Source organism: Phaethon lepturus, unplaced genomic scaffold (genome assembly GCF_000687285.1).
Source record: "Phaethon lepturus isolate BGI_N335 unplaced genomic scaffold, ASM68728v1 scaffold21086, whole genome shotgun sequence".
NCBI classification, from domain to species: Eukaryota; Metazoa; Chordata; class Aves; order Phaethontiformes; family Phaethontidae; genus Phaethon; species Phaethon lepturus.
In genome coordinates, this window is record NW_010545895.1 from 7,122 (window position 1) to 19,832 (window position 12,711).

Sequence of the window (12,711 nt, forward strand, 5' to 3'; positions counted from 1 at the left end):
GCCTGTCCCAAACTGAGTTCAGCATCCCCGAGCGTGGCCGAACCCCCCCCAAAGATCTCGGGAGCATCTCGCAGAGCAGCACCGCTGGCGGGACGGCCCCCAGGCTGGCAGGGGAAAGAGGCAGCTCCCTGCAGTTATCAAGGAGAGAAGACGACGTGCCGGTCCCAAATGGAGCACAGAAATGATACGGCAGCTAATGAACTCGTCATTTCGCTGAACGTCGTTAACACTAAGCTTATTGTCAAAGTCACACCCCGCCAGCCTTGCTACGTTAACAACTTGCAGAGGGCGAGTGCCTGCTCCTTTGTGGAGCAGGACAGGATCTTCCTGGGAAGGTAAGGAGACCCCAGAGGCTGCAGATTGAATCCTTCTTTCACAAGCACCTCGCCAGCCAGCACACCTGGGCTCAAAGTGCCCCAGCCTGGATTTGCAAAGGAAGAAAAAAAAACTTCGCAGGGTTTGGTATTGCAAAAACGTCCACACAGCAAGCAGCTGTATGCAGATCAGGGCAGCACCTGGGTACAGTCACCCAGAGCAAGCGTGTGATGATGCCCTCATAAGCTTGACTTGTCTACAGGAGGCAAACATGCCTCTTTCTTTGACAAGCCTGCGATGCTCTGTCTGAATACAGAAGCACTTTCCACCCTCACTGCACCAGAGGGTCAGCTGAATCCCTCCAGCCCCCTCCCTGGGGCTCCCCACGCTTTCTTTACAGTCAAAAATACAGGAGCAAACGTAGCCTTGTTCAGCTTGGCTTCTTCATCTCCACGAGGCCCCATGTTCTCACCGGGCACCAGCTTGCCTGGAGGCAGCTAACCCACCAAGTACTAGTAGCGAACCACTGTGGAAGGCTGGGGATGCTTTTGGTCTACACTGACTGTCAGCTTTGGAGCTTGGAAGCACCTTCCACTGGTTTGTAGCACATTGTGATCACCAAGAGCATTTTCTGATCACTTAACACACATGTGGGACAAGCCCAGAGCCTTGAGTGCCCCAGTCCCCGTAGGGAAGATGAGCCATGCATCAGCGATGCCTTACCCAAGGGATCTCCTTCTTCAGGGGGACGCTTGTCCCAAGTCTAACATCAGGTGAACATTACTTGCAGAAACAAGGCTCGGAGCGTTCCTCAGGGGCTGCTCAGTATCTGCCTCCCCAGCCCAGCAGCTGGGTGGCCTTTCCCCACCAGTGAGCCCCTGGGGTTGAATCTCTTAACACTGTCCCGAGACGAGGAGGTTTGTTACACAAACCCAGCAGCAAGGAGGTACGAGCCACAACAACAAAAAAATAGAAACAGTCGGCCTTAATTAGGACAAGTACTGGTGGCTGGAGGGTTTTTTGCTTTCTCCGCTTCCAGGAGCTGACTTCTACCTGGAGGAGTCTGTTATCTCAATAAATATTGCTAATGATTGAGGCTGGCTGCTCACCACACCACCGTCCAGCTGCCGGGAGCATTTGGAGACATCGATGTTATTTCTTAGTCAAAGCTGCAGTGTTGGCCTGGGGTATTAGTGCAGCACTGAATAATTCTGCATGGTCTCAGTGATTAATCATACAGTTAAGTCTTGCAGGGCGGGACTGTATGCAGGAAAACCTCTATCTAGCCAATTAATTTAAGAAGTTGCTGAATGCCCACCCCAAGAGCAACCCACTGGTGTTTGTATTTCTGTATGCTGATGTGCTGTGAAACGGGCTTTTCCCAAAGCACCCCAAAGGGCAAGGAGCAGGGACCCCAAGCTGTCCTACCCATCCAAGCAGCCCACAGCTATGGAGATAGATCAATGACTGTCCAAGGCTGGTTTGAAAATATTCAGCAAACCCTGTGTTTTGACAGAAAAATTAGGGTTTTGACAGGGAGAAACTTGTCAACTTGTCATGGTCTCTTTGGAAAGCTTTGTGTGCAGTGAAGACAAGAACAGTTCTCCAGCTGAGGTCCTGTGAGTACTGTGAGGAACAGGAGACCTTCTGCTGGGGTGTTTCACCTCCCACCCCAGAAGGTCCGGTAAAACATCCATTTGGGGATAATCTGTCTGGACTCCCACCCCATAAGCAGCTACATGTCAGCCATGTCTCTGGCTTGTTCCTACTCTTTTGGGCTTGAGCTATCAATGGATCCCTTCTCTTTCATTCTCTTTTTAAACTTTCCAGGCATGTAAAGGTTAACTCCATTTTACTTGCTGTCAGGAATAACCCCACACACAACCCCAAACAAGTCTTCCTATTTATATCCCTGAATTAATCAGAAAGGCTAGCACTTCTACATCTACGTTATTAAAAATTAGGGAGACCGGATTCTGTAGTGGTGCCTTATAATAACCAATCCTGGGAGCACAGTGGATGAATAATGGATCATGGCTCTATGCTACTGGCTTTATGCTTTCCCTTCTTTCTTCTTCTTCTCTTTTTATCTTCCATTCTTCTCTTCCTCTTCCTTTCCCAGGCTGGAGTTTGTGTTTGGGGAAGGAATACATCCATCCATCATTTTGCAGAAGTTAGAGCTGTTGAGAGACATTGCTGATTCTATTCAATAGACCCTCTCCTCCCCAACCAGATCTCCTGCTTGGTGAGCCTGGAGACCATCAATAATTCATGGCTACATGAATAACTGGGGGATGATAACCACTTACTTGGGAAGATGTAATCAGGACCCATTCTCTCTCCTCCTCCTCATCTCCTCCAGCAGCTCCCCAAGTCTTGCTGCTAAGCCAATGGAGGGAAACAGGAGCAAAACAGTAGGTTAGAAAACAAGGTTTTCTGGCACAGGGAAGACAAGTGGTTCCATGCGTGAGGTTGCTCCCTGTCCCATGTCCCCTAGGTTTCATGGGCAACTAAGGGACAGGCTGGACTGCTTTGAGGGGGTGATGTTAAGCCAGTGACTGCAAAAAAACCAACCCAGCAAACCTTCAGGTGTCAGCCAGTGGGACAGGACACCAGTCAGGAATACTAAACAACCCATCGTAAAAGTCCCTTCATTTCATTCCAAGATGCTCTTCGGAGAAGGGCTTGCGGGTTGGTTCTTTCCTTGTTCCACAAGATGAATTTCCAATATTTTACAAGCTGAGGTCAAATTCAATTAATAGCTTCAGTGAGGGGAAAAAAAAATATTGAAAACTGTCGAGTTTTTTTTAAAAGCAATATCAACTCATCCTACGAAGAGGTTGTTTTTTAAAAAGTGGAAAAAAATACTTCCTTAGTAGTTAAATAGCATCAGAACGAAGCAGAATTTCCACATTTTCATATTCAGGGACTGACGCATTTCAACTAACCCAAACCACAGATTTTCACTTTTTTTTCACTCTTGTAGCCTGAAAAAAATATACATTTTGGATCCATGTAGAAAAGCTTTTTTCTCCCAGTCCCTGGGTTCCACCCACTGAGCTGAAAAATCCCATTACTCACAGCATTTGGCAGATGTGTATGTGACCAGCCTTGTATGCAACCAGCACATCTGCCTTGCCTACAAATCCTGTACCGATGCGGGCAGCCACCTTTGAATTGTCAGAGAACATAATCCCTTTCCGTCTCCTGAATTCAGCCCAGCGCTGGAGGAGCCAGCAAGGAGTTTTTAAATATTTCTCGGCCAGCTAAAACGCCGGGGCGGCTCAGGAGCAGCGGCAGAGATACACTGGGGGGTGTCAGAGCCCAGATTTCGACGTTCACTTTGCACGGCTCAGCCCGGTGCCAGCCAGCGCGGGGAGGGGGAAACAGCGCTGACTTGTAACAAAAGCAGCTCCACTTTGGTGAAAAACTGCCAGGTTTCTCCCAGCTGAGTCCCCTTGTAAGGATGCTGAAGGGTCGGAGGCTTTTGCCACCTGCTGCTGAGCTGGGTGCGAAGCAATTTCTTTCGACATCCTTTGCTAACAGGAGCTCTTCTGCTTGGGCAAGAGGGGCTGCAACAGGGATCCCCTGTGTCCTCCACGTTTCTGCTGGCTTCCCAATGCTGCCCAGGCCCCAAGAGCTCCTGAAACAGGCCATGAGGCAGCTGGGCAACACATCTATCTGTAGCACAACCTGCACTTGGTCGCCCAAAGGATCTAGTTGGGAAGAGCTAGTCTGACAGCTGTACATCTCCATCTTCAGAGCAGGTCTCGGCTAGAGCAGACCCAGTCAGGGTGCCAGAGATGAAAGGTCCCCTCTGCAGGATGACAGGACAGCCCCTCTCTCCAGCTGAATTTCCCATCTCTTACCACACTGTGGGTATTTAGAGATGCCAAGCTTCAAGAGCTGGTCAGAAAAGAGGAGGCCATGCTCAAGTGCCCCTCATCTCCTGCGTTCTTTCCATCCCTCCTTGTCTCTGGCATGAAGAGCTTCCCAACACAAGGAAGAGATGCCCAGGGGCTGTGTGGTACCAGCAAAGCCACGTCCTGTAACGAGGATGCAGCCTTACACAGGCTGTCAGGCTGAGGTGGTTCCACAGGAAGGTTGAGATCTTAAATGGCTCCTTGACACCCCCAGCAAAATCTGCTTTCACAGGGAGAGGCTTAAACGCCTCGCCGTGGTGAGAGGGAGTCGGACCAAACGAGAGGCGTTTTGCAACCGTTCGTGCGGTGAGGCAGCAGCGCAGACTGCGTGAAAGCAACGGGGAAATGGAAGCAGAGCAAGGGAGCGCTCGGGGGTTCCTCCATCCCTCCGTGACGGACGGCTGCAAGGGAGCCCTCTTCAAAGGCGGGCGTCTGGAAACGCAGTCCTGATGCCCATAACAAGCTGTTCCCCCCTGAGTGCGATAGGTAAAAGTCCAAATCCAGCTCCCCTGCCCTTCTCCTCCAAGCCAGCCTCACCTGCCTTCCAGTTTGGAGTCAGAGGAACGGGGGTCATTCCAAAGCCCCGCCGAGCCCCACACCCTGTGTCCAGCAGCAGCCAGTTATAGTTGCCCGGGGAGGAATAGAAGAGCAGGGCCAGCAAGCAGGGAAATCTCTTTCAAATACTCTCCATCCTCCCACAGTTTACAGCTCAGGGACATCCTGGGCCAGAGGTGTTCCTGAGTATTTAGTAGCCCTTGGTGGACTTCTCTGCCACAGGCTTGGTCCTTCCTATTACTGCAAAGCTCAGACAGGCACCTGGCCCGTGTCCCTTCTAAAACTTCAGGCAATTTCCGCCTCTGTCGTTCAAATGTGGGGCACAGCTTTCAGGTGAGCAGCAAAAGGCAAGCTGGCTGTGTGGGGAGGTGGGGTTGCATGCTGCCACAGCCACAGCAAAGCCAGCTGCAGAGGTTTGGGAGGTCCCAGGCCAGTCCCAGCAGCTCAGACCCCACAGGTAACTCCAGGAAGCTTGGTTTAATGCTAGCAAATGCCATTGTCTCCTCTGCTTTCTCCCTGCAGTTCCTCCAGATGATCCCATCATTATGGGGGGGCCTATCATCAGCCTGAGAGCAGGAGACCCCCTCAACTTGACCTGCCATGCAGACAACGCCAAGCCAGCAGCCTCCATCATCTGGATGCGGAAAGGAGAAGTCATCAATGGAGCCACCTACTCCAAGGTGAGGCAGGATGGGGCTGGGGACATGTCCTGGGCTCTTTTCTTGCTTCAGAAAGGTGTACCGGGCCTGGCACTACTCTCCACACAGCCCCAAAACGTCTAGGGCAGTGCCTTCAGCTCTGCAGAGCTGACTCTCACCCTGCGTCACCCTGACGGAGAGGCTGGGAGGAAAACAGCCAGGAGGACAAAAGTGAGAAACTACAAACTGTCACTGAAACTCTGCTCTCAATCTGGCTGGCCTTTTGTACCCGCTCACAGCTTCCAGCTGCCTGGCATGCCCACTTCTCCCCCCAAAACCCCACCTGGGTGTGGTGTTAATATTGTGTACAGCACCACACAGCCAGCACTGACCTGGCCTTGGGCCGTAGCAGAACCTCTGGATCGAAAGGTGGTTGTAGTGATGTGTCCCCTCCTCTAACTGCAATTTTCCATGAGAAATTGTTAGGGTTGTTGGCATTTTTTAATTTAAACGGAAAGCCTTTATTGGGTCATAAAGGAAGACATCAAAGAGCAATCAAGAGTGTACTCAGAATGGGTACCCACATGTTCTCCTCTTTATAGATGCCTGATGTCTGGTAAGTGCTGAAGATTCAGTAACACTTGACATTTCTAATGAAAATTTCTAAACAAGAAAATTTGAGACATAAAATGGGTCAGTTTGCAGCCATTTGTAATGCAAGCAAACTTCAAAGCCAGGAGTCAAAGGCATTCCTCTTGAGCTCCTGAAGACCTTTTAATAAACATTTCACCCTCTGCTACCCCTGTGAAACCTCCACCCAGCCTCATTGCAGCAACATCCCGATCTGCGTGGCAAAGCAGAGGAGCCAAAACAGCCTCCTCCTCCTCCTCGTCCTCCTCCTCCTCCCTGTCACTCTGCAGAGCACACTGATACCTCAGCTGAAGCTGAGCTGCTTCCTCATAGCTGCTGGGGGTGAGGAGAAGGGGAAGCTGCCCCATCTCCCTGTGCTGAATGCAAGAGGCAGCACTAATTAAAGCCAGAGAGAACTAACCTCTCCCTCTCTCAAATGAAGTGGAATTAATTAAACTCCTGGCCGCTGACACACAGTTGTTTAACAACTTCTGTTCAACCCAAGCCTTCCTCTCCGCCGCAGACTGCTCGGACCTGGCCCCAGGGAGCCAACATTTCAGCCCGTTCCCTTTCAGACCCCCAAGTAATGGATATCAGGGAAGAAAGAATGCCCCTCCTTTATTTTTCTTTAAAATATTTCCAACAAAAAATCTGAAGCAAGAGCTTTCAGGTCCATCTCGCGATGCAACGCAGAGATTTCTGTGGCGTTTTAAGCAGCTGTTCTGCACGGGGGAAGCATCTTCCCCTTTTCCTGGGGTGAAAGGGACAGTGTTGACTGATCTGGTGATGTTGAACCTCAGTTTCTGCCGATTTACTGGAGATTTTCACGAGGCCCTTCCACAAATGCTTCCCTGCCAGGAGCAGGGAAGAGTGATGCTCTGGGGCCAGACATGCACAGCAGTGGTCAGCCAGCACCAGAGCTTGTCACCTCAAGCACCGCAGCCCCCACACATGCACGAGAAACTTAAGTTTCAAGTTAAGACTTGACCATTTTTGTGACTGTCTTAACCTTGTGAAACGAAAAAAGAAAAACACCCTTCAGAAAAACTAATGGCCAGTTTTAGCCATTTTTTTGAATGGGAGGTTCTGATTTTTGGGGTCTGAGAAACCTTTCACTTTTGAGGTTCCCTTTAAGATCATTCCTCAATTTTCCTCTTTCTGCTTTTTCAGTAAAACTAAAACCTAACGCAGATTTCATTTGATCCAGATATTCCAGTCAACCAAGAAGAAATACTGTTCAGGTTACTGATTGCCTGAAACCATTTATACTGAGTGATAATTTCTTTGTTTCTCTGAATTTCCAATCCACCTACTGATTAATATGCAGCCCCCCTGCAATCACAGCCAGGCAGTACAGAACAGCCATCGCTGACCGAAAACCCTCATAGTGACCCTGATCCCTATTGAAGGGGCCAGGGAATGGTCCCTGTAGCCACAGGGGTTATTGCAGGACCCTGCAGGTTTGCAGGCTAACCCAAGATCAGGGGCATTGTGGCGGGGAAGGTCCTGCACAGGCTTAGGGTTCCCCACATCCTCAGCACCAAAAGCAGGGCTGTTCCACAAGGGAAGGGCACACAGGGCAGCATCCTTACCACCAAGGGCACAGCACCAACACTAGAGGAGCGGAGCAGGTTTGGTAGTCACAGTAGAGTCAACCAAAGTCCATAGTAATGAGGCAGCTCTGAGATCAATCCAAAAAATCCAATTCACATCATCAGACCCAAAACAAAGCCTGAGCTGGAGCTTAAATATGGCTCCTGGGGCTATGGGTGGAGGGCGCTTGAGTAGAGGTTCCCAGATGAGGTTCATCGGGGAAATTCAAGACTGTTGGTGCACTTGGGCCCTGATGATCACATACTAATAGGTCTTGGTCCTGTTTCTCCCCAGCTTCTGGGCTGATTGTGGTGACAATTTCTCAGCACCATTCCTTGTCTAGTGCCTGACAGAGGCACAAATCTATATGCCCAAGTACTGTCTCACGATGAACCCAGGTAGTAAAAGCTGCCATATGTTTATAATTCAATAAAGCATGTGCTATCATTTTGAGGAGGAAACTTGAAGGATACAGACTTAGAGAGAAAAACTGCCTGGCAGGGTCCAAAATACATAGTTATGGGATGGGTGTATCCGTGGGCATTTACTACCATTATCAGTGGCTGGGAAAAGCTGTGCTTCTGCCATTTCTGGTCCCCGGAGGATGTTGATAAACCAGAGAGGGCAGGGCACCGTGCTGGAAGTCAAAGTCAGGTAAGTCCGAGGAAGAAACAAGGTGCCAAAGCTGAGCAGATAGAGCTGGTTAACCACTGCTGTACCAGGCTCGAGGTTTTGGATTTCCAGCATCCTTGGGTGTCCATCACAGTGATCACCAGCACGAGGTGAGCCAGAGTGGTGATGATTTACCATGGCCTGGTCTGGACCACTGCATGGCAGCAAGGGACCCGTGGCCAGGATCAACCCTGTGCCGCTGGCAGCTGGTGTCACCACTCGCTGCTGTGCAGAGTGGCCCGGGCAGGTTTTCTTACTTGCCTGGCATCGGCGCAGAAGGTGACAGCAGGTTCAGGGAGCTGGTTGCCCTATCCTGTCCCCAGCTCCCTCTTTTTGGGACAATGGGTGACGTGTATCTGGCTGGAGCTGTGGTTCCCAGGTCTAGGCACAGCAGGGCTGGAGGGAAGCAGATGGGAGTTAAGTGCCCAATTCCCAGGGAAGTGCAGTGAAATTTGTCTCTGCTGTTTCCCAAAGGCTGCTTGGCAGGTTCCAGCCAGAGGAACTGTTATTGCAGAGAGCGCTGCTTGGCTGAGAAGCTCATGCGTGTGCAGAGCCTGGCACGGCTCTCGGCCAGGGGAAGGGGCCCCGCTCCTGTAGGAAACTGCCTTTTCTCATCTCTATTTCTCCCCCCCAGACACTTCTCCGTGACGGCAAGAGGGAGAGTATCATGAGCACCCTTTTCATCGCCCCCTCCGACATTGAGAACGGGGAGAGCATCGTCTGCCGCGCCACCAACAAAGCCATTCCCAGCGGGAAGGAGACGTCCGTCACCATCGATATCCAGCGTGAGTACACGGCCAGTATGTTGTGATCCACGCGCCTCTGACTCCAGTGAGGAGCAGGATGCTGGGGTTTGGGGGTTTCCCTTTACTGGGGTTTACTGGTATATTAATACAGTGAAGTCAGGGACAAGAGATCTCATCTCCCCTGAACTCCCTGGGGCACCAGACAGAAGGAACACCTATGGGGAGAGGCTGCTTCCCAGCTTTTGCACCTTGTGTCCGTGGCTCTGAGCGAAAGCAGCGCCAGCCGCCATGCTCTGGGTGGCTGGAGTGCATTGCACGTCGCCTGCACTCGCCTGCGTCGTGTGCCCTGCTCCAGGCCTCTGCGCTCTCCGTTTTGGCTGGGCAACCAGCATCTCTGGGCACAGCCAGTAGTAGAGATAAGGCCCGTTAAGATTTTCGGTACAAAAACACGTTTCCAGTCTTGCGTGCTGTTGAGTGGTAAGTTTTTTTGTATTGTTCTCCACTGAGATAGCACATTAGACACCTAATCGGTGGGAAGTCTCCCCCCCGTGAAATACAGCTCGTGTCAGTCACCATCCGAGGGGCGCAGGTGTGTGTCGGGAGCAGCATCGTTCACCCTTCAGCGTGAATCCATGAAGCAACATCTTCCTTCCTCAACAATACACGTTGCACAGATCTCTTCCCTCCTCCTCTGCAATAGCTGCTGCTCTCGGGCTCATCCTGACCTCCCTCCAGCCGGGCTTCATTTGCACACACAATTCCTGCAGCTGTATTTACCAACAATTTGCAAATGCAGGGTGTTCAATATTAGCATGCCAGCTGCTTTCCAGAGTCCAATTAAAACTGGCTGAACAAACTCAAGCACAGCAGAAAATTCACCATTTAAGACTTCCAGCTTTTGCTGCCGGAAGATTAACCGGCTCTTGGGTCGCTGGATAGCGTGTCCTGACAGAACCGGCCAGATAAAATGAGATAATAGCATGGGTTATTTCACAGCCGGCAAACAGTTACAATAGCTGGAGACGCACACGCATTTTCACAAACAACGCAAAGCTGGAGACATCATTACACTGTGCTGTACAGTGCGGGGCAGGAGACGTGAGCTGAATCCCTGAACCTGATGGCATCTGCTTTGAAAAGAGAAAGAACACCGATTTCCACTCCGAGCCATTAAATAATCCATGCTGCGAAAGTAATAATAATAATATCCTATCCAGCTATTAAAAGTGTGTTGTTCTTAATGGGGTCTAATGAGGATATCAATTTCCCAGTGCTGGATGGGTGATGGAGGGATAGGAAATACCAAGATGGATTAACCAGCCTGCAGTGGGGTGGATTTTGTCCCGGATGCATGAGCCTGCTCTAGCTGCTGCCCAGTCCATTCGGCTTCGCTCCCAACCTGGCAGGCAATTGGCTGCTTTCCCTTTGTGAAGGGCTAAAGATACTGTTCTTCAGCAAAAATTATCTGGGCCACTCATTCCCCCTGCGGAACCGTCCCGGGAAGGCTGGCTGCAAAGGCAAGGCTGGCTGCATAGCCCTCTGCACCACCCCGGCAACGAAAGGAGGTCCTTCCCGTCCTCTTCCACCATCCAGCAGAGAAGCAGCACCTTGGGGGAAAAGAGAAGTGGTTTCTGCAAGGATAAGGAGGGATAAGTTGTTGCTGGTAAGCTTTCGCCAGCCCTGCACAAGCTGCTGCATTTCACCCTGGAGCCTGCACATCACCTCCACTGTTCACACCGTAGCAAACGTCGCCCAGCTGCAGGGTTTCAAACCCTACAAAAAGACACGGCCTTGCAAATAATCCCAGGGAACCAAAAATAATCCCTCGCAGGAGGCAGCAGCCTGGTAACTCACTCCTCCTGCTTTCATTTTCTTTTGCAACTCAAAAGAGCATCAAAAATGCTCACGCTCAGCCAAGGAATGCCAGGGTGGGGGTTATTTCTGAGGCTGGGTGTATGCACATGGTGGGAGAGAAATCCTCTTTCAGCTGATGAAAAGTTGAAGTTTGGTTCCCATGAATCTCCTGCAGGCACTGCCTGACCGTCTTAGCAGTAATGAAATAGCTGAGTCATAAAACCCTTCCCTTCAAAAAAAAAAAAGGGGGGGAGAGGAAAAAAGGATCTGAAAAAAACCCCCAGAGCAGGGTCTGTAATGGAAACACTAAGCGACTCCAGCTGGAACATCTGTTCAATGTGATTTCCGTTCCACCAGCCACATCAAAGTCAGCCTCCTGTGAGTTACGCACCGAACATCGCAAGTGGGATTAAAATCGTGTTTAATAGTTTGATATGCCATAAACTATTTATACTGCCGGAGCCCAGTGGCTCTATGGAAGTGCACATCCAGCGTGCCGGGATGGGGAGGAGCAGGGTTATTGCTCATCCGAAGCCATTTGCTCCAAGCCTCTGCACACACATGTGCAGTTTCTCATTTTTACACCTTTTTTTTTTTTGTGGCAAGAAGGGATTTGACTGCTTCTGTACTTTCTGTAGGAGGTGGGAGTAGGAGAAAGAAGGTGGAGGGTCTGTGGACCAGGGTGGTGAGGACACCGAGGGCCACGTCGCTGTGGTTGGAGGGTCTCCAGCTGCGTTTATCCTCGTAGCACTGGGGTATTTAATTCCCTTTTGTGCATCCCGCTGGGGAGCGTGAAAACCCAGAGCTGAAGAGGCATCTTAGTCTGCTTCCAGCTCCTAAAATCCTGCTGATTTGGCCCACAGGCTGCGTTTGGATTCAGGGCAGAGGTCTGGAAGGGCTTGTCTGGGGTCTGGAGGGGAGGGGGGCATGGAGAGGGGTCTGCACGTGCCCGAGAGGCAGCGGGAGCGCGAGAGCCAGCACGGTGCCTGCGGCCCGCGGAGCTCAGCCCGTGACCCCAGCCTCAGCTCCCGGGTGCTCATTTAAAACAGTGGGTGCTGAGGGGTTCGCTCGGGTGCCTCGCTGGCTGCGCGGCTGGTGAGGAGCGACGCTGGTCCCCTGGCGCGAGCGTGCTGGCGGGGCTACGCGCTACCTGGACGCGAACATTTGCATGCACGCTTTCTTCCCGGCTGCCTGTAGGCTACCTCTATCTCATTCCATCATTCAAATTAATTACAAGAAGCCAGGCAGGAATTATAATTGTAACTGAGTGGAATTACATTCTGATGAGTTACAATTTGTCTCTTTTTTTTTTTTTTTCTTTAAAATACCCCAAAACACGCTCACGCACACAACCCCGCGCTATCCGCCGCCTCGCGGGCAAGCCACCGCAATATTAGGAAGCCCAATCCCATTTGTGAAAGGCAAGATCAAAGACTTTAATTCATTTCCTTTGCTCTTTTTTTTTTTTCTTTTCTTTTTAATCTCCTTTTTTTTATATATTTTGAGTGCAGGAGGGAGCCAGGCTCATTTTAATACAAAGAGGCTGCTCTGTAAATCGAAGGCACAGCTACTAAACCATCAAACAATGGGGAAGCTACTAAAGAGAAGTGTGATTCATACTTAACAAAGGAAGGTGATTAGCTGTTGTTGTATAACAATTGGGAAGTGTCAGGATGCCTGCAAATGAATTAGGAGCCCACTATATATTTCTGGGCTGTTATGTTAGGGAAGCTCATTTATATTCCCAGCTGCGCCCATCTTTATCGTCATTTGAATTGCACATTT

General features: G+C 50.6%; 1 protein-coding gene across 1 annotated transcript in view; it reads left to right on the plus strand.

Moving 5' to 3' along the window:
- Positions 1-168: 168 nt before the first annotated feature.
- LOC104622370 (kin of IRRE-like protein 3) overlaps positions 169-12,711 on the plus strand; it is a gene marked incomplete at its 3' end in the record, with an annotated part of 53,693 nt that continues 41,150 nt past the window's right edge. Inside the window, exons 1-4 of the mRNA XM_010289126.1 lie at positions 169-335; positions 4,471-4,544; positions 5,316-5,473; positions 8,961-9,111. Coding sequence (XP_010287428.1) covers positions 169-335; positions 4,471-4,544; positions 5,316-5,473; positions 8,961-9,111 — 550 coding nt within the window. The remainder of the gene's footprint in view (positions 336-4,470; positions 4,545-5,315; positions 5,474-8,960; positions 9,112-12,711) is intronic.